General features: G+C 37.3%; 1 protein-coding gene across 5 annotated transcripts in view; it reads left to right on the top strand.

The window, feature by feature from the left end:
- The window catches only part of tsnare1 (T-SNARE Domain Containing 1), a 244,146-nt gene that overhangs the window by 12,780 nt on the left and 204,827 nt on the right, over positions 1-26,539 (top strand). For all 5 annotated transcript variants that reach the window (XM_088601358.1, XM_088601356.1, XM_088601357.1 and 2 more), the window contains exon 2: positions 20,966-21,086. In XM_088601358.1, the coding sequence (XP_088457484.1) occupies positions 21,002-21,086 (85 nt within the window). In that variant the 5' untranslated portion in view covers positions 20,966-21,001. The remainder of the gene's footprint in view (positions 1-20,965; positions 21,087-26,539) is intronic.

Raw genomic sequence — 26,539 nt, 5'->3', positions numbered from 1 at the left:
TATGCCATGTGGCTGTCATCGTCACATGAGTGGAATAAATAATAACAGGTCATTAAGCTCATTTGTTTTTTTTCAGTAGTTGGTTCATCCTAGAATTTCATCCAGCTGTTTTTTAAATAAACTAGGATCTTAAGTTTGACAGCATGGCTGAGGAGCTTGTTTCATACTCCCACAACCCCTGTTGTCTCCTGTTTACTATTAACAATGAACTTCCCCATAATTTCCACTTGTGCGCTCTTGTTTGTGCCTTTCTGGTTATTCTGTTCATTGACACTGCAGATTTTAGAAACAGTCCATACAAACCTCTATCTTTTAGAAAACTTTTAGAAGGAATGTGACAGATTTCCTCCTTGTTCAAGTAGGTGGCTGTGTCAGCATGCATAGGCTGCAAAGGAACAGGTAAAGGTTTATTCCAGGCTGAAAGGAAAAGAAAAAACACCTTTTTTCACATTTCAGCTGTGGAGCCTTCTTTAAGTTTGTCTGGGAGTTCCAAATTGGCTTGATGATTCGAGGGCTCTCTTTGGCTCAGGAGAGGGCCCTGTCAATAACATGGGTAGAATATGCTCTGTTAATGAAGAGTGCATTTTGAGGACTTAATTATGGAAGTCCATGTCATCACTGCAAAATATTTGGAGCCTAAGGAACTTTGAAAAGGGGAGATTTTTTAGTATGTGTGGGGAGGAAGGAACTATACAAGAGATAGCTACAGTATGTGAATCTGTGGATTTGTAATAGACAGAAGTAGAGAGTCATGGATGGTTAATGGATAGGTCTACTGTATGTCCAGAAACAGAAGAATAGTGGAAGATATGTTAACTGTATACTTGATTGATGGGTGGAAGATGGTGACATGATCCAGGAAATGCTCAAGCTAGTCATTAAAGCATGTGGCGGCACCAACACAGTCATCGATGTATCATCTGTAAAGGTCAGGAACAAAGCTGGTATAGGAAGCAAAGAAGCATTCTTCTATCCAGCAGAAAATTAGCATAGCTGGGCCCCATCCTGGTTCCCATGCAACTCCACTGACTTGCTGATAAAAAAGGTTATTGAATGAGAAAGCATTCAGTGTGAGTACCAACTCTGAAAGACATACAAGAATGTGGGTAGGTGGATCAAGCACTGTGCATTTGTCCAGTGTGTGCTTGATGTCTGTAAAACCATCATTGTGGGGAATGATGGTGTATAAGGATGTGGTAAAAATAAACATTCTGGGCCCTTAAAATTGAAACGGTAAAAGGTTGGAGAACATGGTTAGTTTCCTTAATATATGAAGGATGTTCTTCCACCAGTGGAACCATAAGGATGTCAAGAGAGACTGAGATGAGATGGTGGAATAGATGCATGCTGAGATGAATAACAAGGTGGCTCCAGAAATCTGCAAATAAAAGCCCAAAAAAGCAACTCTGTGCAGTGTAAGATGCTTTGTTTTACAGATGTTGCAGGGTTAACAAAAATACTCAGACCTAAGCTACCTAGACAATCAAATATCTATACTACCGGCTTACACTGTGAGATCTTTTACTGTATATTCCTAAACATACTGTATATTCCAGAGCACCCAGAGTCGGTTTATGACCACGCCCTTTTGAGGTGTTCTTCACTATAAATACGTGGACCAAACAGACCTTGGGGCTCTGTCATTCGAGGTTCGACACTGAGCCCTTCAATCTTTGTCTCTGTGTTTGTTACCAAACACTTTAATAATAAATAAACCTTATTCTTATATAGTACTTTTCTGGACACCACTCACTCAAAGCACTTAACAGGTAATGGGGACCCGTCTCCACCACCAAAACCACTAATGTATAGCACACACTTAAATGATGTGACGGCATTCAAAGAACATCATTATGCTCACCACACATCAGCTATCAGTTGATAGAAAAACTGTAATGAAGCCACTTCATAGATAGGGACTATTATGAGGTGATGACTGAAAAAAGGCAGGGGGGAATTTGGCCACATTCCAACTCTTCTCAAGAAACACACTGGGATTTTTAATGACCACATGTCAGGGCCTTGGTTTTATGTCTCGTGCAAAGGACAGCAACATTTTTTTTACATCACTGTACTGGGACAATAGGACCCACACAGACCGCAGGGTAAGCGCTCCATACTGGTCCTACCAACACCTCTTCCAGCAGCAACCTTAGCTTTCCCAGGAGGTCTCCGATTCATACTAGCCAGGCTCACACCTGCTTAGCTACAGTGGGATGCCAGTTGCACGTCTCAGGGTTATATAGCTGCTGGCTGTTTTCCTTTGCTTGCTTTGCCTTGTCAGCTTGCTGTGTTTCCAGCTCCTGCTTTCTTGTTACTACCTCATCTTTGTTTACCGTGTTTCTCTCGGCTTCAATCTTGGCTGTGAACTTGGACTGAACTTCGGCCTATCATCCAGAAATTCCCTTGTCCTTGTAGTTTTCTGCAGTGCTTCCCCAGTTAAGACACTCACTTGTTTCAAATTATGACCCTGGACTGTGTTTGCTTGCACTATGCTCTAGCTCTCTAGCTAGCCACAGCACCATATCTGTATGCATGCTCAGCTCGCCAGTCAGCAGGCAGCCTGTTACTCATCCACAGAGTGCACATCACCTGTTCCCTGTGATCCCAGTATCATGCAGCTCTGGGCATTCCCTGTGTGCTGCTTGCTGGCTTCTGGACTCAGCAGCCTTTCATGTAGAAAGTGGGTTCTTTACATTCCTGGATCATACTACAAGTCCCACCTCGGTTGCCCGACATTACAATTGCCACCCTATGTCTCGATTTAAATATGATAGCGCTGAGAATGGCCTCTAGTGGTTTTCACTTGCTAATACAGTTTCTAGCAAGACCAGCCTGCCATACACACTAATATTGTTCAGAAAGTTACACTTAGTTATTGTAAATACATCTGGTGAGAATGATAAACCATGTTTGTAACTATAAGATGAAACATTTTGTTTAAGCACTCACGCAACAAAATAAGCTTGTGAGGGCATCACAGTGCTTAATGTTTTAACATTGTAAGCAAACCACGTACTTCCACCACTCAATGTACTGTACCTTAGTATCTCAGTTTATTCATGCTAATTTGTAGGTGAGTGTCTTTGAAGTTCAGACATTAAGTAAGAGTATAAGCCTACAGAACAAGGTTGCATAGAATTAATGTTCAAATGAAATTGAATAGAACAATAATATTGTCCTAGACTTTTAAATTAGTGGCCAGCATCCATTTCACCCTGCAGCTCTCAACTGGGTACCCACTGAAGCTAAGCAGGGTTGAGGGTCCGTACCTGGATGGGAGTCCTCCTGGTAAGCTATGGTTGCTGCTGGAAGTGGTGTTAGTGGGACCAGCGGGGGACTTTGTGGGTCCTAATACCCCAGTATAGTGGCGGGACACCGTCTTTCAGATGAGACATTAAACTGAGGTCCTGACTCTCAGTTGTCATTAAGATCCCTGGGCATTTCTCGATAAGAGTTGGGAGTAATCCCAGTGTCCGGGCCAAATTCCCCCTTCGGCCTTTCCAGGAAATTACTGTAAATTATTAGTAGAGATCTAGCATAATAATATTTAGGAGTCTTGAACAAACAGTTGGCCATGTATAGATAAGAAGCCTGTTACATTTACATTTTTATTTCAATTTAAGAGCTTCTCTCTACATGACAACTTGCTGCTTCCCCAGATTCGAAGTGTAACATTGTTGAAACCCTGTATAAGAGTTACATTGCAAGAGGAACCTCAGGAGATAGTGAACCATGCTGCTGATCACACAGCCCCTGCAAATAATCTACTGAGCAACCTACCTTGATACTGGCAGGTTAAAAATGTCATGAGCTTCATTCCTCTGTGTGCAGCACACCTCAGTTATTATGTCTGATATCTATAACACTAGCACTTTTTAGCCACATAACCCCTGTGTGAGAGCTTTCTACATCATTCTGCTAAGCCATCGTGCCCTGTCAGTAATGGTATCTATATCACTTTCTGGATCTGGATTTTTTCCTTGCGAAATAGACATCTATAAACCTTGATGACTCCTCCAGAGGTATCTTTCTGTTGTTTCTCATGCATTGTCAGTCTTCCTCCTTGCACTCTTTTAGAAGAGTGTAGATAGCACGATGCCTGTCTTATTTCTGACAGCTTTCAATAACAATCTGTCGCTCACACTTCCTGCCTCTAAAAGGTTTCCTCCAGCCATAAAGCGAGCTTAATTTCTGACAGGACTTTGAATCACTATTCCACTTTCCCTGCAAGGGGACTCTGTGACAGCTAACCTACTGCATGTCCCTTTGCTACCCCTGCCTCTGGCTGACAGATGTGACATGTGCTCGTCTACCCGTAATCTTTCCCTTAATGATGAATCTTGAGGTTGTGAGTAAGCTCTGTTATACTCTATAACTTCTTTTATGCAGTGAAAATATTTCTGTAGTGCACAGAACCTTTGCTTGAATTATTCCCCATAGACGTATGCAGGCAACTGGGTGACTTGCTTTGAAGAGTAAACGATTGATTATTAGATGCTACACAATGCCAAACAGTGAAAATGTTCACAAACCTTGAACATACAAAATTCTAATTGACTTGCATTTCAGAAGCTTCACAGTTTAAACAGTATCTCTCACAAATTTTACTCTATGTTAAAGTATGTGGTGAGCATTCAAGGTTTTAAAGGGATGTTATACTGTAAATTGCCTATACATAGCCTGTGCTGAAATGCACTTAAGAGGCCAACATATATCTCATCTGTTGAAAAGCAAGTCACATTTAGAATGCAGCTTGGGAAACAAAATCCATTGCATCATCATCATTATCAAGAAAATTAATAAAATGTATAATAATGGACACAGCTCTTGTTAAATAAGATTAAAAATTGTTTTGTGATTAAGATCAAATCTTAACAAATATTACAGTTCTACTGCACTATTAGCTCTTTTAATTTGCTTTGCAGATGCCCTTATCCTGGGCAATTTTATAATTGAGTTGCTATAGCATTATGTTCTGTGACAGATGGAGGGTCCCTGTGGTTATTACTGGACTGCCTGGGTAGCCTGTAGGATAAAATAGTGGTGCTGAAGGGACAACTCCCAATTTGTGAATTATCACTTCTCTTCATTCCCTCTGCTTTTATTAAGATACCGCCATCGCCAAATATGTTATAAAGAAACGCCAAGAGTCATTGTCTCACTTTCAGTTTGCTTAAAATTCTCATGCATACTGTGTATGCCTCTAACACTATGTTAGTAGGTATTAACACTAAGTTAATACTGAGGATGTCTTTTGACTGGAACCTTTAATCATAACAAGTAATCCGGAGTCTTAAGATTGTTATTCATTAACTAAATTATGAAACTCAATTGATGTGCATGAGTATGAAAGAGATAGTCAATGATGTCGGAAGGGATGAACCTTGAAATGTCAGGAGAGGGAAAAAGACCCTATGCATAGCGGTGAGATGGGGGTTAGCCCAAGCTCAGCTGTTCAGGAAATGCCGTATAGAAACCTACGCCCTCAGGTAGAGGACGTGGGGTGACCTGGTGCAAGGCGGGTTTCAGGACATCTGAACCTCAATGCTGAGCCAGGAGCAGAGGAGAAGCAGGAAGTAAATAGGCTACACAACAAGACACACCAGAAAGACATGAATAATCACAGGGAACTAGGAACAGGAAAGAAGTAGAGCGCCCTCTAGGTGTAGTGGGCGTGACAGAGATGGTATCATTGAAGTAGGGTAGTTGTAATACTGTAAAAAAATACAATAGAAAGACACGTGGAAATTAAAAGTAAACAGTAAAAAAGCTTTGAGACATTGTTGTCTTTTAAAACTTCTATTTTCCCCATAATAGGATTGATGACATTTGACTTGTTCTGTGCATTTTGTAGTGCTAACAATTCTCTCATCACTCTCATGTATTGCTGACTGTATGGTAGCAGCATGGAGTAGTGATTAGGGTCATGGTTCTAAATCCCAAGTGGGATGCTGCTATTGTACCCTTGAGCAAGACACTTTGCACAGATTGCTCCAGTTAAATTCCCTGCTGCATAAATTGGTTGCCAAGTCACCACTGTAAATGAGAATGCATTCTCATTTGACTTGCCAGTAAAATAAAGGAAAATCACGATATGCAGACATTTTCTCAAATCTTTCCAAATATTTTCATTTACACCAGCAAATAGATACCTAGATGAAAGGATAGTTCATGTCATGAAGAAGCCTTTGAATAACTGAATGCATTTTTTTAAAATGTAGTTCATAACAATTGTTTTTTAATCAAAGTGATAGGGAGAATTGAAGAATAAACTATATGCTGAGCTTTAAAAGTTACTTATCTCTTATAACTGCAATGTATTCACAAAGGTGTTATGAGGAAAATTCAGATTCTTTTTGTATTAGGTGCACTGAAATTCTATTAAATGGACATGACATGGGCAGATTCATTATGCTGGTTTGTCATTGACAAGGTGGACCAACAGGTTGTCTATAGTGAGTTGGTGTGGTCATTATTTGAAACAATACAAGTTATTTACTGTATCTATGACACATCCGTTGTGTCAGGTTGCAGATCCTGCCTTGTAGGAATCTGCTCCATACTGTATGTTCCAGACAAGATGTGCCTTTTCAATAATCTCTGAGCCCTTGAAGCCAAATGTCACTTTAGCACATCCCACAAATGTTCATAGCAGCTCATGTCACTTTCTCATCTTACAAGACAGCCATTGAAATCAGCATGAGGATATGCAGAATGTACTTGGAATCTCCACTTCATTGTCATAACTTTTTCATGTTTTGAGGAGCTGAAAGTAATGGCAGCATGTAAGTCCCTGACCAAAGTCTACCATGTAAGAAGTTCCATGTAAGTCTTGACTAAAATAACTTTTCTGTGCTGGCTGGTTGCCATCACTCACTGCAACTGGAGTTCTGTAGGGACTATCCACTCTAGTCCAGACCATCAAACTTTGACCTCCATATTGATTTGGCTGTTGTACACAACAATTAGTTTATTGTTCTGCACACCTGCATTATAATTGTTGACTTCTATTAGGGTGATAAACACAAAACATTGATTCATCACTAAGAAGGATGTGGTTACATTGCTTGCTAGTGTGCATGAAGTGCTGGAGTTCAGCTTGACATGTTTATTATTATAGTTTTGATCCAAATTGGATAAAGATTCCATGATCCAGCTGTGAGTGTCCAAAAATGGCACCTACTTTCTTTCATAACTGACCAGCATACAAACATTATGAAATTCTCATTGTGCATATCTGTATGTTTGAGAAAGTTCTGTTTATTGCTTTTAAAAAAATTAATTAAAGCTCATTTAACAAACACCTAGCTATCTGGTTCAGACGGTAAATTGAATGTTAATGCATTACATTTGTAATATTTTATTGAAACTCTTTATTTCACTTAATTATTTTGGTGTGTGTGTTTCCATAACTAAGAATTACATACTGTTAAGCAGTTCTTTTTTCTTTTGGCTACAGAATGTCACTATTCTCTAGTAACACCCAGAAATACATTTTTTCCCTGTGATTCTACAGTTCTTTCTTGATGTTACACGTCTGTAACTTGTGAGTGCATTTACTGTTACTACTCTAGTAAAACCAATCAAACATGAATTTGCTGCAGTATAAATTGAATTTAGTTTAGGTTATCAATCAACTTTCCAGTTAAAAAATAAGGAGCCCTCCAACTGAATCAACCAGTAAAAGCAGTCACCCACTCACAGGTTGAGATCAGTCATCACAGATTTGAGCCTAAACTAACGGAATAACATTATTTACAGGTACTGAATAAAGAGAGCAGACATTACCTTTCTTCATCACAGAAAAAAAGTAAAAAAGCTAAAGTGATATATTTCTTTAATTTGAAATTTGTAGAAAGGAAAATTACAAATTAGGCTATTAATGTTTATTTTTTAATCTTTTTTAAAGAGTTTTAGATTCAACAACATCACAATGAAGCTTGTTCCATATCCCTGCAGCCCTTTATAAAGTACCAATAGACCTCACACTAGCAACAATGTGCTCTACCTCTGAGCTACATCCCCAATAATCAATAATCAGCCACCTAATGAGAAAGTGGAGCCAAATGCTCTCTTCTCATTTATTGCCTTCCTTATGTTCTCATTTTGTTATGTTGTTATTTGGTCTTCACGTTGTTTTGCAATGGCTCTTGAGACATTTTGATTTTTGAAGTACCCATTAGGTGTAGACAATTATATTGGTAAGAACAAAACAAATACACATGTATTTTGATAAACTGAATTAGTTAATATTAGTTTTTGCAGAGATTACTGTTGATTATTTATAAAGCTTTCTCTGATCAGTAACATTCTCATTAAGATGAATTTTCAAACCCATTACACTCTTCTGATAGCAGCAGAAAAATAAAGTAAAATATTACAGATTCCAATTAAAAGATAGCAACTGTAGTGAGTAGCCAGAGATTAAACATATTTCAAAGAACCCCTCTTGTGCTCTTGCTGCTTGTTCCTGTAAGTGCTGAACTCATAGTCCTAAGGGAGTTAAAGTTCCTGGAAAAAGAGTATCATAGACTCAAAACTCAATTTCTGTGACATTAAAGACATCTGCAATAAAACAAAACTGATGTAGAGGGACCTAACTCTCACTGCAGCTGAGACTGCGACTGGTTTTAGAAAATATTTGATTATTAATGTTAACAATAGTTCGCTGATGTGAAATGCCAATTCACTGTTCATGTTTTATAGGACAGAAGTCTTTAACTCAATATTGAATTTCTGTGAAATTGCCAACATTGTGTAGTAACTTGTGCAGCAAAGCAATACCTTTACTTAAAATGTGACCTTTCCACTTTCCATTTTGCTATTCTTAAAACAAAACCATTTTAAAAGCAAAGTAGTGAGAGTACACCTTGCTTATGCTACAACATTTTCAGTGAAGATCCACTGCAAATAAAATGACATAATATTCTATTCTCAGTGTAATTAAAATATAGTATTACCTCATCCTGTATAATGTTGTTCTCAATATTATTTAGCTATTCTTATTTTTCTCAATATTACATATTTCACCTCACTATATTTCATATCTTTTGTTTTTTTTCGAAATCTCTGCTCTATTTCTTGTTGTGAGGAAGTTTACAGTATCCTTCATCCTCATCTCAGGCAGTAAGTGCATTTGTTACATAACCTGGGGATGCCAGAGGATGGCACAGGTGTTTGTATCCTTTTGACTTTCTCAGTCTCTGCTACTTCCTCTTGGCATGGGCCTGTGTGCCGTTCTCTCAGGTGGAGTCATTATCTAGAATTCAACCCCTCTGTCCATCAGCACAGACGTGACTAAAGCACTAATACTAACACTGCTCCTCTCTGTCACACACTGCACGTCTGCACAGAGAGAGCTGAGCGCAGAGAGAGAGGGTTGTATCAACATTAGCAGCACACTGTTTAGCTAATGTAAACTCTAGGCAATACAGTTGCTGTGCAAAATGCTGTTTGGGTAGCTATAGCAGAGCTTTCAGATCATAATTAATATCCCAAATAATGTAAACACTATCAAAACCTAATTGTTTGTCATTCTTCTTTTGGCAGGCAAAACAAAGTGTATTTTGTTCATTTTGTAAGGTGGCTCCATGATTTTTCAATGACCTTGTAATGAGAGAAAACACCATTATCACTAACCTGCAACTAAACCAAATTATTCAGAACAAAAACATTCTTTCAGCCGTGCATATGAAGTTAGTTCTCAGAAGCATTTAGAATCTCATGTCCTACAGATCTGTAGAAACAGGGAAGTATGTCGACGAAACTCCTCGTAATGTCAAGAATTAACTTCACTCCAAACTGTATTGTGTTGCAAATGAAACCATGCTAACCCAGCAAAGTCTAACCCTAGTACCTCTAGAATCCACTGAAAAACTGCCCCCAGTTTAGCTAGATGGTGTGCTTTCATGATTTTGACATCCCTGAGAGATAGGAAAAGATGGCATTCCCATTTCCTTAAACCCAATGACTAAAATCTAGTGAGAATGCAAGCTTCTGGCTGATAAGGTTCAAACATACAGTACATAATAATCATTGTTGGGTTTCCAGTTTGTTCACGGTAATGAGAATGGTTAAAAAATGAAAGGTGTATATAGTTTCTTTTGTTGCTGTCCTTTTTCATCTTCCTATTATTCATTATTATTGCATCTAGAATAATGTTCAGTGCCCCTGAGGACTGTAAAAAAGCAGAAATAAGAAATTTGCTCTCAATCTGCATATAAGTAAGAATGATACTAAACCATTTTACACAGTGCAGATAATGTGTAGATGGGTAGATAATTGTGTGTTTGTCCCAAAAAGGTAGCCTTTACTTTGCAAACAGACTCCAGCTGGGGAACCTACAGATCATGTAGTCTGACCAATCACTGTCAACATGGAATCAAAATACTAGAATACATCATTATGCAATGCACAATTCATGAAAGTACATCTTTCACTTTATGCATGGAATCCCCTAGCTCTATATTCCACTGAAAAAAATGAGAGGGATTTATGAAACTCTGTTATTTCCTAGAAAACCAGATTAGGAACTGTGTGAATATCAATTAATTATAAAAAGCACACTTAGAAAAGACCTTTGTTGGAAGAATTCTCTCTTTTTCCATAGTGAAAATATGTGGGATTTCTGTGAGAAAATCTGCAAGAGGCTACAATATCCGTTAACTCTGTATCTATTTGGATTGTAAAATGTATACACACTATAAGCCATTCAATATTACTGTAGCTTGACAATCAATAAGTAATCACATGCATATGTATGTGCTAGTATGAGAATGAACAATCCAATAATTATACAGTACAATTTGGTTGCATCTATTGACCTGCCCAAATGTTTCAGAACAGAAATAACATTTTCACTCCCACTGAGAAGATATCACATGCCCTCAGATCTGAACCCAGCATTCTAAATGGGCAAATAGCCTGGATGTCACAAATGGGCTTGAACAGCACCAAGCTGCCACATTAAATATCTCTCCATGAGATTTTTATAAATTATGTACAAATAGAACTTCAACAGGATGCTCCCCATAAAATATAGAGCTGCACAGAAATAAAATTGAATTTTAGAAAAAGAAATTCACATCGGGTATTCTATCTTGAATGTTTATGTTATAGTTAATATGGTGTAAATTAAGAGTGTTATTTTTCAAATTGCTTCTGTAGGAGTTTGAAGAAATCAGAATGACACAGGCTTCAAATGCAATACCAATATACTGTACAATCCATTTAAAAAAACATCGATATGAAATAAATGCCTATACTGTACACATTTAGGTTTTTAAGGTTTACATGAATTTTAGTCAGTTAAGTTCATGTTCAAGAAATGTTAAGTGAGTTAAGTGCTGTACCAAATGAATTACTGCACCCAATGGAAATGCTTATATGTTACTTGTACAATAGCATTTTCTTTACTTTGTTGTTTTCCTGGTTCATTGTGATTTATGGGAATCCATTATTTATAGGAAAGCACATAATCCCTGAAAACTTTACATCAATCCATTAATGTTTATGTGATGGGTCTATAATGTACTAAGATTTAATTTTTGTTGTGATGTTGCTCATTTACAGAATTTAGACTTATTGGTCAAAACCAAATAAGTCATCATTCATCAGTAAATCTTTTGTTACATATATTGTTACAGGGACATGTTATCTGAGTAACTGAATGAAAGGATTATTTGATTATTTGTACAGCACAAAATACTTGTAAAAACACAAAATGATAATAAGAAATTATAATTCTGCTATTGAAAGATTTGGAAATACATGAATTACAGACTTAGAGCTACAATAATATTACATACAGGTACCACTCATAAAATTTGTAACATTTCTCATGTACCCACTTTTTGTGCATTTTACATTATTTTTTCTTATTTAATAACCAGCTCCTGGTTTTATAGTACAAATGTTTTTTTTTCAAACTATTTTTGTTTATTCTTCAACTTAAATTTCTATGTCACCTCTGTGTCCTCTTTGCAGTAACAGACTTGATGTAAATTTAAGGTAACTTGAAGGGATTCAGTTGGTCATTACAACTTAATTTGCAAAAAATATATACAGTACAACAGCACATATCTCAGGAAATACTGTTGCACAGAAATTATAATGTACAACAATATATACTTCTGTATTACTGCATTATCACTACTTGCAATGAATTTAATTATCTTCATTACAATCAAATTATAACTTATAGTTCATGATATTTTCAAATTTTTCAAATAAAATAAGTACTGTATCACATTTTATATATTAAGGACACACAGCGTTTTACTATCATTTCTTAGTGATAGTTTGAACAATGTAATTGTCTCAACTTCTTAAAAAATGAAAGAAAGTTTGAAGGTAAATTTTGTGATAGAAAAAAAAATAATTTTCTTTCAGTAGGAGTAAGTTAGAATAAATCGTTTTTTAACATCTCCTACATCACTTGCCTTCATCAGCATCATTAGTTGTTTTTTTTTAGAAAGATCTACTCCCACTCTCTGTAATATTGTAAAGCTTCAAGTATTTTTGGAGCAGGAAGGATAGTGAGGCCCAAGCCTCTGAGAACACACTGCTATTTATCTTGTCAAGTTCTCTGTGAAATGGTTCAATTATGTTTCTACATAAAGAATAGTTTCCTTGTTGTGTGTTCTACTGTACCATGCTGAAAGTGTGAAAGCACATGTGCAGTTTGCTCCTTTGTTGCATCCTTTAGGGTCTTTTAGAACAGCAGGAGTATTGTGTTCTTGTTAGGCAAGAGTAAAGGGCGAAATACAGTGAAATCCAAGATTCATCTAAACCCCTGAAGTTCACAGTATATTTATGTGACATTAGGCCATTATTGTATAAATTAAAGCAACTGCAAGGCACATGTTGAGGCTGAAATACAATAAAGGGTATGCAGTATCCCTAGGAATGTGTTTAGGGCATATGGAAATATAGAAATTTGACATGGGTTGAAAAGAAAGAATGAAAAGGAGTTCTGTGAGAGACTGGGAACCCCATATAAATTATAAATTATTAATTCTGTTCTTCGGATGAGACGTAAAACCGAGGTCCTGACTCTCTGTGGTCATTATAAATCCCAGGGCGTTTCTCGAATAGAGTAGGGGAGTAACCCCTGCATCCTGGCCAAATTTCCCATTGGCCCTTACCAATTCATGGCCTCCAAATAATCCCCATTTATGAATTGGCTACATTATTCTGCTCTCCTCCCCACTGATAGCTGGTGTGTGGTGAGCGTTCTGGTGCACTATGGCTGCCGTCGCATCATCCAGGTGGATGCTTCACATTGGTGGTGGTGGAGGGGGGTCCCCATTACCTGTAAAGCGCTTTGAGTGGAGTGTCCAGAAAAGTGCTATATAAGTGTAATCAATTATTATTATTATTATTATTATTATTATTATTATTATTATTATTATTATTATTATTATTATAACCCATTTAAGGCTGGCAGAGGCAACAAACCTGATACAGTACTGTAGCTGCTCCTACTGTATAACTCTGGATGATTATCCAAATTGAGCTTCATGGTTCCGTTATTATTATTAGAATTATTAATATTAAGAATTATTTCACAACTGCACATCTCTAGAGGTGCTCTACTGTATTCCCATGTTGCACATTACACAAAATGATATACTACCTGTAAGGTTCAGAATGAGGTGGTTTCCTATTTCTAAAATGTATGAAGAATGTAGCGGCGAGGCTTATTAATAAGAAAGAATTAAGTGTTGTGAGCTTTCCCAAATGAGGCCCCATTTCTCTGTTCATCTCTGTGGTGCAGCCACAGAGAAACTATTCATGCAGGCTGATTTAAGGTTTCCTTTAATAAAGTTTCCTAGGACAGCTCCCAAAGGGAGATGCACTTAGCTAAGCCTGGCTATCATTATCAATGGTCATCCATTGGCGCCTATCTGTCTAGGGAGTGCCAGATGGACATCTGGACTGCATTCCTAAGTGTCAGGAGTAAGTGACTCATATCTCACCTTAATCAACCAATCAGGCACTGGTAGGGCCGAGTAACCCACGTGGGACTCTGATGCCCATGGAACTTTCAGCCAATCAAAGAGCTGAAGTTCCTCCAGGTAAAAACAGGCAACACAGAGAGCCTGTGAGATTCAGTAAGATTCAGAGATTCTGTGGACTTTTCTAAAGGGAATTCAAAGGAGAATTCCAGGGCAGGACGGCCCAGGAGCAGAAGGCTCCCAAGGGCAGGACATTCTCGCAGCGCGCCTCCTGACCATCCTGAGACTCAGCCCGGACAACCACGGAACGGCCAGTGTGTCCGAGTGCCAGAACTGTCCTTTGTTCTAAGAGTCTAGAGCGGAGGTTGCCAGAGAGTAACCAGAGGATCCACCCGAGGTTAACATCAGCAGCAGGCCTTGTGAACAGGTCGGAACTGTGGACAGCTGAATCACTATTCAGAACTAGCTCTTCATCAGGAACGAACCGGTCTTCTTCCTGACTTGCTGGGACCCACAGTCATCTTTTCTCCTGTGCACAAACTTTGCTAGTTAAAGCCAACACTAACTAGCCGGTCAGTGAGCATCTGCAGCGCACCGTCGCAAGCCGCACAGCACAGCCTGGCACACAGCCAGAGAGCGCGGATTGGACAGCAACAGCCTGCAACTGTTTCTTTGAGCCCGCAGGAGATCTGAATCCCCAGAGATTGGATGAGTATTCAACTTCAATGCATTACAGCTCGAGAATTCAATTGTTATCCGAACCAGTTGATATCAATTTAATTCCTAAGAGTTATGTACTTGTTTTGAGTATCTAATGTAGAAGTTATAACCAAGTTCATTTATGAAACGGTCTTAATGAATGATATACTGAACGTCCTCTCGATATGTGTAACACTTTGTTACTGATTGAATATATCTTTTGTATTCTGATAACCTTCTCGATAAGATCTGTTAGGTTTATATGCATATTCTATGTATTAATAAATGTATCCTCGTGTATTAGTACCTGTGTGTGTGCGTTGTTTGAGTTATATCGCATGGTGGGATTCTAAAGCCATCAAAAGAATCAATTTTGTGATTTACTGCTACAATTAATAATTGTTCCAGTAAATGCCCAAACCCTACAGAACTGGTGCCTTCAGAGAGCTACATTACATTTAATTTGGCTATGGCAACATTACAAGAATATAGGCTATATAATCCATTCAGCACTTGTGGAGCTGTTAGGAAAGACAGAAACTGATTCCAGGTTGTAAAATTATACAGATAGAGGAAAACAATTTTCATGCTGACTGTGATAGTCTTACGATTTTTTTTGTGCTCCATCCCAGGGAGTTTGTACAATACCCTTTAAATGACATGTCTTGTAGCATGCAGATAACTACTCCTTCACTGTTCTTTTCAGTCCTGCTCTTCCAAGTTGCTTTCTCGAATCCAGTGGCAACTTAAAGCACAGTTTTGTCTTGCCTTGTCTCATTAAATACCTTCAATCAGCTGCTGGCCACTGGCTTTATTTACTTTACTTTAATCTCTGTGAAGATTTTGCAATCTATTCTGACTGAATTAATTAATAGATTAGTCATGGTGCTGCAACAGGTAGTCAGATGAATTCATTAAGAGAAATTTGTTCCACAGGCACACATACTGTAGATCACTTTAAAAAGTATTAAAACATATATGTGGATTTTGCATCAAATGTACAGTGTACTGTATATATTCTGTATGTGTGAAATTGTGTGAAAAATGAAACTTTGATCTTTGAGATCAATGGTTTTATCAGTCCTTGTGAGTTCCACTAATATTCTTATATTTTTTGTAAAAATATGTAGTAACATCTTATTTTAGTATATTGAAATTAAACATTAAATCATGTGTTGTCGTATGGCATGTACAAATACATTAAAATATTACTGACAAGTAATGCTCAACTGCTCAAGACATGATTATATTTTGTTATTTTGTATTTTAACATTTTCAATGTTAGAACATTTATCAAGATTATGTGGGCTATGCTTTCTTACACATTTTTTACAATGAAGGAACATTTTATTACAATCAAAAAGTTTTATGTCCAAAGGACCATTGTTTGTAGTTTTCTTGAAATGTGCATTTTTGCTATTTATGTTACAGTATCTTTTATAAAGCCCACATATTTTACAATTATTGGATCAGGATACAAATGAACAAAGAAAAGAAAAGCAGTAACATTAACAGCAGAGATATGTCCATCAGTTTTCTCCCACTTCTTCTCTATTGACAGGCTTTCAAACTGGTAATATGAGTGTGTCACATTAAAAAAAAAACTGTCACCCAAGTATTGGGCACAAACAGAATCATTCAACAATTAGCCTGAATGGTCTTGTTAGTCAGACAACAAATATGACAGTGATGATGACTTCATTTAAACTGTACTCAATTAAAAGGTGAAATGTAGATGATTTTTTTATTTAACGAACAAAAGCTTTTAGAATGGGGACACATTTCTCTAAAGAATGAGCAAGAATGAATTCTAAACATGACATTTTGAAATGTTTTTTTTTTCTTTATTCAACCGGGTGACAGAGATGTTTTTAGGAAGATAAGCCCCCTCACTGCCATTATCTCCTATATGTGAGGGGTCCAGAGCCACCTCATTGGCAGTGTGCCTGTATGAGCTGACAAAGCTTCTATTAATATCTTTAAAGGAGGGAGCAAGCTACAGTAGGTGGAGGAGGCATCTAATTATGGGAACGTATTTTGCTTTGAATAAGCATCTGCTTGTGGTTTCTTGACCAATGAATTTGACTTCATGTCACCTCTTGCTGGATACCATTTTTGAAGAAACGTGTGACAATTCATCTGACAGAGTCAAGTCGGTGTGGTGGTGCATGTTAGATGCCCTCTCACAGGCTTGACATTAGGAAGAGAGGAAAGTGCTTATTGGCTGCCAGAAGTAATTAATCTTTCCTTACATAATAATTAATCTGATTACATTCCCACATGACCTGGAAACAAGGCTTTTAAACTGATCTTTTCCAGTCCTCTCTGGGGAATGGGCCTGTTCTTAGAGAACTAGTCCATTAGGAAAAGTAAGAGGGTCTGTTTACAATTCATTCAGACTGGAACTGACTTCTCCATCCCAACTAAATCAGGTCTTTTTCCATTTGTCATATTTCATGATAAAACATTAATTGCAGAATTATTGGTATCCTGCCCAATAATCATACCTTCTAGACAGATGCATCAAAAGCCTTTAATTTTGTTTCTCACTATAGATTTTCCTGATATTAATATTCATAAAATACTGCAGTTACTGTATGTCCAAATATAATACTGGTCCAAAATGCCAAATATAACACAATCTATGATATTTTACTCTTACATGTCTGCTTAATTACAGCTGTGACTTTTAAAGTAAATGAATAAAAGACATTTTTGTTCTATATATAGATGTATTTGCTTGAGGGTTTACTTACATTATGGATTGAAATAATTCATAATCCAATGCTTCATATACACATAATAGAGGATAATAATTTTAAAATAATTGTTTTTTGCATGCACAACATAAGCACAAACAACCTACTGTAAGTATAAAATAAAACATAATGTATGTTCAATAAGAAAAAAGGATACTGCTGATTTAAAGTCATTCTATTTATTATGACTTCATTCCCAAACACACGCATCATCTCATTTCAGGCACAGATTTTTATTAGCTGAACATGCTACAGTACACATCTCCATATATTGCAGTTTCTATTTTATGAGCAGGCTGATCACACATTCAGAACTGTTGGTTGTGTTCCAGTGGGAATGTGGCTCTGAAACTGTGTCCACATTTAGCTTTGTAGACAGGGAGAGGACAAGGGTCTCCTCTAATTTATTCATTTTCAATAGCAAACACAGGCGATCAGGTACTGCAACTATTGTCTACATGTAAAGACTGAACTTCCAGACTTGTCTTTCGAAACTGCCTGAGGCTACCATAATCACCTCATTCACACCCTGATACCCTTTTATATTCTACCTGAGCTCATTTAACTAGATGGTACAAATCTTTAAGCTTAGACAAAGCACACTGCTTTACTTTTTATTTTTAAATTAGCCCCCAAAGCAATGATACATTGTCTCCTAGGCTGACTAAGCACAGTGATTTTGTTTCTTCCCATTATCAAATGCCTTCTCCACAGATCTACCATGAAACTATTTTTCCTGTGTTTTGACCACCTTTTTCACAGTGTTTTACTATTCTAGCCCATTATAATACCATATAACAGTACAAACTCACTACTTCTATGCAATTACATCCCTTCTGTCCATTTAAATGTGATTTTTATGATACCATTAAACTAGTGCCATAAAACTAAGTTGCAGTATGACAAAATAACAGGAAACATGTCAAAACAATGTAAAATGTAGACAAGTTCAAAATTAGTGTACGTTTTCTATGATGAGCCTGCAGCAGGGAGTTTTCTGGTGTCTCTTAGTCTACTGTGGGGGGGTTGTATTTTCCTTCCTGTCCTGTGAGAGTTAGGGTGATTGTTGCTGAGGATGGATACTACTGCCCTTGCTACAGTATGTGCTGTAGTGGTGTGGGAGTATTCTTCTACCTTGAGGTCACAACACAGTGCTAAGCCGTCACAATGGATCACCTCCATTCAGCTATTTATAATAGAAAGATCATGACGGGCTCTCCGATCTGCTTAGCAGAAAGAGCTTTCAAACCAACTACTGGGGGCAAACCTGAAAAAGGAAACAGAAAACAAATTGCTATGGAGGAGTGCTCCATTCATTAACCTTTCCCTTGTGCAATTAGAGCCTTTCTTTCCATTTCATTCCTTTCATATGGTGTGACAATTAGACCGGCTGCTATGCACAGTGTAAATTTGATTTAAAGCTTGATTCATTCTCTGAATAATACTAGTTGATGTCACCTTAGTCTACTTGCACACACTCTTGCACAAATTTACACACATCTGCCCTCTGCCTGGCTTTACTAATGTCAGTTCGTGTCACAGGTACACACTCACACTCACACACGCCTCCCTTTTGCAGCTAATGGTGACAGCCTGGCACATACATGTATGCACACCACCCCTTTACCTTGTCTCACTAATGCCAGTTTGTGTCACAGAACTCACAGGAGCACAAACACAGATGCTTGCCCTTTAATGTGATTTTCTTTGCAATAATTTGTGCAATACAGGCAAACTGCCATGCACACATTTTTTTCTGTTTTAAACCAAGAAATCGATATATGATATCGGAATTTTCTTTTCTCATTTTATTTTTTGAATGACAGTTTTTTCATGTTGAGCACCAACAAGTGAAAGACTAACTTTAAAATTTCGACTCTCAGATTAGGCATCACTTGATGGACATCAGTCTATGTCTTTGAAAGATCTTCTTGTGTCCTATAATATCTGTTGGTCAGCTGATGCTAGTTTATGGAAAATGTGACCAAAAAGGGAGATGGAGTATTAATTAAAAAATGTTTAAATAAGAAATTTAAATAAGAAATCTGAAAGGAAACCTCTTAAAATTGTTTATTCAGGTTACAAATGTGCTTGTACACTTCTCTGATTCTAGATAACTAATTATTTTTAGTACTCCTTTCATCACTGGTTTTGACTGCTGTTACTATTTTTCTATCCTTTATAAATTATTTAATTTAACTACATGTATTTGTTATTTAAATGTATGTCAATGTATTTAAAATATTTTTTGTTTAGAAATGCTCAAATTTAATGAAGCACAGCTGCACTGCTGTACAAAACTCTTAGACATTAGGAGTTGCAATGTATGTATGCAATCATTCTAAATCTATGTTAGGCATTTTTTTAATCTGAAATGCTGCAGGTGTTACTATAGGAGTGATTTGACAATTAAACTCCATTTAAGATATCTGTATTGAATTTTGCACCATAAAACTACAGTAAGTTGCAGTATGACAAAATAACAGGAAACATGTCAAAGCAATGTGAAATGTAGACTAGGTCAAAATTAGTGTACATTTTCTATGATGAACTTGCAGCAGGGAGTTTTCTGGTGTCTCTTAGCCTACTGCGGTTAGTGGGGGGACTTATTTTCCTTCCTGTCCTGTGTGACATGACCGTTAATCTGATGTTCTGGCAATGATGACTTGCCCTTTATATCTTCTCACTGTCCAGTTAACTTTGGATTGAATTGTTTACAATTAACTGAGTGATTCTGTCAGCTATTATAAAACATGTTTAGCCAAAAGAGAAGCAAGGGATAAACACTTTGATAAAGATGTCATAATAAATTGACTTAGATTATTCCTAAGAATGTATGGGATGACCCATATGCAAGATAGGACACAACACAACAGCATTCAGGAATGAAATACAGTACTGTGATTGCCTGTGAAGAACATATTAAAAACAAAAGGGGAGATTCTGACCCATTTAGTGGATGGAAAGTTCCATCTTTGTCAAATCACTGGATAATATCTGCAAGGGGTAATCCTAGGTATTTCTTTAAAAATGTATGAAAGTGAAGATGAGAACCACTTTCCAAAGGTTGGAACATACTGAACATTTTTTCTGCATTAGCTGCTATGCTATCACAAGGTGATGTTTTACAGTACATTAGAACCAGCTAACAAAGATATAGATTAAAGCTGATGCTTTTTCCACTGAGTGTACATTAAAACTCATGCTGTTGATTTTGCAATACTAATTCTTCAGTTTTTGACAGTATCTATAATGTATCACAGAGTGAACTGTTTAAGTTACAGAGAATGATGCTAAGGACAATATTTTGTTTCTATATATATAAAATCTATATAAAATCTATATATATATTTAATTTATAAATCAAAATACAGTATATACAAACAATATACATATACATGTGATATTCATGTATACATAGAGTCATACACATGCACATATGATACAGTTCTGATTGCAGCTGACTGTATTTCAATGAAATACAAATTAAATGATGTCGGTCCTCCTGAGTTATCATAGTGATTCTGATTCTGATTTATCTTTCAGCTTCCTGTCTGGTGAGATACACATAGAGAAACCAGGATGTCTTATGGATCCATTGATGGGGGGGCCTTTGGCAGTCGAAACCCCTTCGGTGGGCTGGCGAGGCAGGGCTACCAGCCAGTAGGTAAAGACATCCAAATTATCTACCTCTATTTGATTAAATAAACAAATGCCAGTATAGAGCAAGAGAGTGTCCACTCTATATTTATTTGAGGTTTTTCTGAAGTTATCTGTCGAAATATTTAAATGGAGTTTTTGACGGAAGTTCGTGAGGGATTACAATTGCCCAGATCAATCAACTTCAGCTGTCTGTTATTTGTAATTATGATGTCATTTCCCCACTTAAACATTATAATTACTGTACATGATCCCTTTCTCTCCCTTGCATTCATCATTTGAATTCCTTTTCCACCCCAGCTACCCCTTGGTCACTCCTTGCCTCCTTGTCCTATGGCCAGGAGGTTAACCCTTTAACCAAGTGGGTTAATCCATTTTATTGCAACTTAAAATACTAAATTTACCTTTAATATGCCTAATAATAATAATAATAATAATAATAATAATAATAATAATAATAATAAACTTTATTTTATATAGCGCCTTTAAAGGTGGCTTCTCAAAGCGCTTTACAGGATGACAATAACAATAAATAAGAAGACGACAACAATAAATAAGAAGATTTCACAAGATAGGACACAATTACAATTACAACAATACAACAATAACAATAGAGGAGACCGTGGAAGGTGATACTAAGAAGAGCAGAGGGGTGAAGAATGGAACCAGTTAAGTAAAGGCTTTCCTGAAGAAGAAGGTTTTGAGTCTGGATTTGAAGGAGTTTAGAGAAGGTGACTCTCTGATATCCTTGGGCAAAGAGTTCCAGAGCTTGGGGGCATAGCAGGAGAAGGCCCTGTCGCCCATACAATGTAGACAGGCTTGGGGGACAGTAAGGAGGGCAGAATTTGAAGAGCGGAGGTTGCGAGGTGGGGAGTAGGGCGATAAAAGTTCAGACAGGTATTGAGGTGCCAAGCCATGTAAAGCCTTATACAGTAGGTAAGCATGAGGATTTTAAAGTCTACGTGGAATTTGACTGGAAGCCAGTGCAAGGACTCCAGGATAGGAGCAATGTGAACACTTGCACTAGACCTGGTCAGGATTCTGGCTGCTGAGTTTTGGACATACTGCAGTTTGTTCAGAGTAGATTTAGATACCCCAGCGAGTAGAGCATTGCAGTAGTCAATTCGAGAGAATACAAATATGTTGATCAGCTTTTCAGCCACAGTTAATGATAGCATAGGGCGTAGTCGTGCAATATTTCTAAGGTGAAAAAAAGATGTTTTGACAGTATGCTGTACATGTGGGTTGAATGTTAAGACAGAATCGAATATAACCCCAAGGTTATTTGTGGCTGTTGTCACTGCTACTGAAACACATGCTTGTGTGTTTTAGTGTTGCATGTAAAAATGTGGAAAATAGCTGGAAAGGAATGGATGAATTTAAGTTTTGGTGTATAACTTTTTTTTAGTATACACAAGCTGAGGGGACTGAAAGTGGCAAGATCTTTTCCCCAGAGTACAATTTGAAATTTATCTTAGTTCTCAGCATCTTTAAATTGGCATAAAAGGAAATTTCCAATGGAAAATAACACTTACCATTTCATGTACCATCTGGCATATTTCTTTAATAGATGTGTCCAAGCAATCATTTTCTCATTCAATCTGCAGTAAAATCAATATAATGTTAATGCTATTTCTTCATTAACGTTTTTTAGATACTGAAGAATAAACTTTCATTATTATTTAAATATCATGTCACTTATAATATGGATCAGCAGAGACTCGGAAACTGGCACCCCACTAAAGCTAAGCAGGTGTGAACCTGGCCAGTACCTTGATGGGAGACCTCCTGGGAAAGAAGGTTGCTGCTGGAAGGGATGTCAGTGAGACCAGTGGGGAAGGTCTGTGTGGGTCCTAATACCTCAGTAGAGTTATAAGGTCACATGGCCTCAGTGCCTATCTTACTTATTATCTTCCTACTCCCCAGCTCACAACCTTCATTCATCTGACTCTGGGATATAAACAGCTTCACCCAATTTATGTGAGGAAATGTTCATAGCAACTCATATCAAATCAGGGGTAATGCTCAAGAATGTGCTGTATTAGCCACAAAGTAACATTTAAAACATCACCTGCTTCCTCCAACATTTTCATTTTGCTAATTAAACATACTCCATCATTCCTGCCTTGTTAATTGTCTTACCTGTGTATAAATCCTGTTTCAGTAAGTAAAGAGTTTGCTTGAGCAATCAAGGGATGTTTTAATAAATGTGTGTTTGCATTTCCTCTGCATCTCTCAAGATCTCCACAGAAACCCATTAGTCTGTAGAGTGCTTCACTGTACTGCACAGGGGAAGACGAGTTTTATCAAAGAAACATGAAAGAACGCTCTAGAAATCAGTGTAGAAAATCCCCAATCTTGGCTAACAGGCAGCTAAATTGATTATACTTCATGTTATGTAAAGCTGTAAATAATCATGACCATGCTATCAATTTTTATAGGCAGTATACAGTGGTGTGAAAAAGTGTTTGCCCCCTTCCTGATTTCTTATTTTTTTGCATGTTTGTCACACTGAAATTTTTCAGATCATCAAACAAATTGAAATATTAGACAAAGATAACACAAGTAAACACAAAATGCAATTTTTAAATGAAGGTTTTTATTATTAAGGGGGAAAAAAATCCAAACCTACATGGTCCTGTGTGAAAAAGTGATTGCCCCCCGTTAAAACATACTGTAAATCAACTATGGTTTATCACATCTTTGGAAAGCTGAGTTCAATTTCTCTAGCCACACCCAGGCCTGATTACTGCCACACCTGTTCTCAATCAAGAAATCACTTAAATAGGACCTGCCTGACAAAGTGAAGTAGACCAAAAGATCCTCAAAAGCTAGACATCATGCTGCGATCCAAACAAATTCAGGAACAAGCGAGAAACAGAGTAATTGAGATTTATCAGTCTGGAAAAGGTTATAAAGCCATTTCTAAAGCTTTGGGACTCCAGCGAACCATATTGAGAGCCATTATCCACAAATGGCGAAAACATGGAATAGTGGTGAACCTTCCCAGGAGTGGCCGGCCGACCAAAATTACCCCAAGAGCGCAGCGATGACTGATCCAAGAGGTCAGAAAAAACCCCACAACAACATCCAAAGAACTGCAGGCTTCACTTGCCTCAGTTAAGGTCAGTGCTCATGACTCCACCATAAGAAAGAGACTGGGCAAAAATGGCCTGCATGGCAGAGTTCCAAGATGAAAACTGCTGAGCAAAAAGAACATAAAGGCTTGTCTCAGTTTTGCCAGAAAACATCTTGATGATCCCCAAGTCTTTTGGGAAAATACTCTGTGGACTGACGAGACAAAAGTTGATCTTTTTGAAAGGTGTGTGTCCCATTACATCTGGCGTAAAAGTAACACAGCATTTCAGAAAAGGAACATAATACCAACAGTAAAATATGGTGGTGGTAGTGTGATGGTCTGGGGCTGTTTTGCTGCTTCAGGACCTGGAAGACTTGCTGTGGTAAATGGAACCATGAATTCTGCTGTCTACCCAAAAATCCTGAAGGAGAATGTCCGGCCATCTGTTCGTGACCTCAAGCTGAAGCGCACTTGGGTTCCGCAGCAGGACAATGATGCAAAACACACCAGCAAGTCCACCTCTGAATGGCTTAAGAAAAACAAAATGAAGACTTTGGAGTGGTCTAGTCAAAGTCCTGACCTGAATCCAATTGAGATCTTGTGGCATGACCTTAAAAAAGCGGTTAAGGCTCGAAAACCCTCCAATGTGGCTGAATTACAACAATTCTGCAAAGATGAGTGGGCCAAAATTCCTCCACAGCGCTGTAAAAGACTCATTGCCAGTTATCGCAAATGCTTGATTGCAGTTGTTGCTGCAAAGGGTGGCCCAACCAGTTATTAGGTTTAGGGGGCAATCACTTTTTCACACAGGGCCATGTAGGTTTGGATTTTTTTTTCTCTTAATAATAAAAACCTTCATTTAAAAACTGCATTTTGTGTTTACTTATGTTATCTTTGTCTAATATTTCAATTTGTTTGATGATCTGAAACATTTCAGTGTGACAAACATGCAAAAAAAAAAGAAATCAGGAAGGGGGCAAACAATTTTTCACACCACTGTATATTCATATTGTTAAGGCTAAATCTTTCATCCAATGCAATTTACAATAAATTAAAGACAAATATAGTAGTGTGAGATAAGATAAGACTTGAACACTTTGCAGAGAATCAAACCTCAATGCCATTAAATACTTAAGCAGCGGGCTGAGCCCAGACAAACTGGGAGACTCAGTGCAGGATTGAATTATTTAGAATCCAGGAGAATTCTGATGCGAACATTTCACTTTTGAGGAAGAATCAGCCCCTGTCACTGCCTGGGAAACATTCGGTTCTGCTACAGCTTCTCTTCATCTCACCTCCAGAATCGAGTGCAACATCCCAGAGTGTTTCCCTGCCAAATGTCCAGTAGCATAATGGTAACTGTTGTATTATTAGGAAGAAATAATGATATTAGGAATGATAAACTTTGAGTTAATTTCATTTTTTGGATTGACTACATTACAGAGCACAACACTTAGTAGAGTGTTTTAAACTAGAGATTAAAACATAAACCTATTGTATATGGTGTGCACACAATGAAGAAAAATAAAAAAATAGGACATAAAGTACTGTATAACTGGAAAGTACAGAAACTTTCTTGTGGGATTACAATACAATATTCCTGAACAGCATGAACACATTTTCAGTGATGGATATTGCCTGCATTAATAATAAGTGATTGGAGTCTAATCTTCTAGACTAGATATCAATACAGATCTATCATCTTAAATAAAAAGTATTTTTTCACAAATGTCAATTGTATTTACGCATTTAGAGGGAAGAACATTGTGTTTGTAGTGAAAAAGTAGCCTTTTAGCTTTATGGAGGTATGACAATGAACAAATAATGGCAAACATGGAACCAATAATAAAAGAAAAGACTAAAAGATAATATTTCAATAAGTTTTTACTGATAAATGTGATACAGTAGATACATTTCTTATTGGCTGCTCATGTATAGCTTACCTTAAGATATTATGATCACATTTTGTAAGTTTCAGGCCACTGTGATTTTAAGATAAAAACCTTAATTTAATCTCTCTAAAATTAAGTACAGTTCAGTTTATTTGTTAAGGAACAAGTAATAGGTTTATTCCATGCTGAAAAAAAGAAAAAAGAAAACAACGTTTCGGCTGTGGAGCCTTCTTCAGGTGCTCCCCACTAAAGTTCCGGGGGAGTTCCGGCTCCACGGCCGAAACGTTGTATTTTCTTTTTTCTTTTTTTCAGCATGGAATAAACCTATTACTTGTTCCTTTGCAGCCTACGCATGCTGACGCAGCTACCCACCTGAACTACAACAGTTTATTTGTTATATGCACAAATGCAATGAAATGCTTATCTTTATGTATGCTCCAATACAAAGACATTAAAGGAATCACCAAAAACATAAACACAGAACAGCAG

Source organism: Lepisosteus platostomus, chromosome 12 (assembly GCF_059453375.1).
Source record: "Lepisosteus platostomus isolate fLepPlt1 chromosome 12, fLepPlt1.hap1, whole genome shotgun sequence".
Taxonomy (NCBI): domain Eukaryota; kingdom Metazoa; phylum Chordata; class Actinopteri; order Semionotiformes; family Lepisosteidae; genus Lepisosteus; species Lepisosteus platostomus.
The sequence above is the reverse complement of the archived record's forward strand: the minus strand, read 5'-3'. Positions and strand labels throughout refer to the sequence as shown.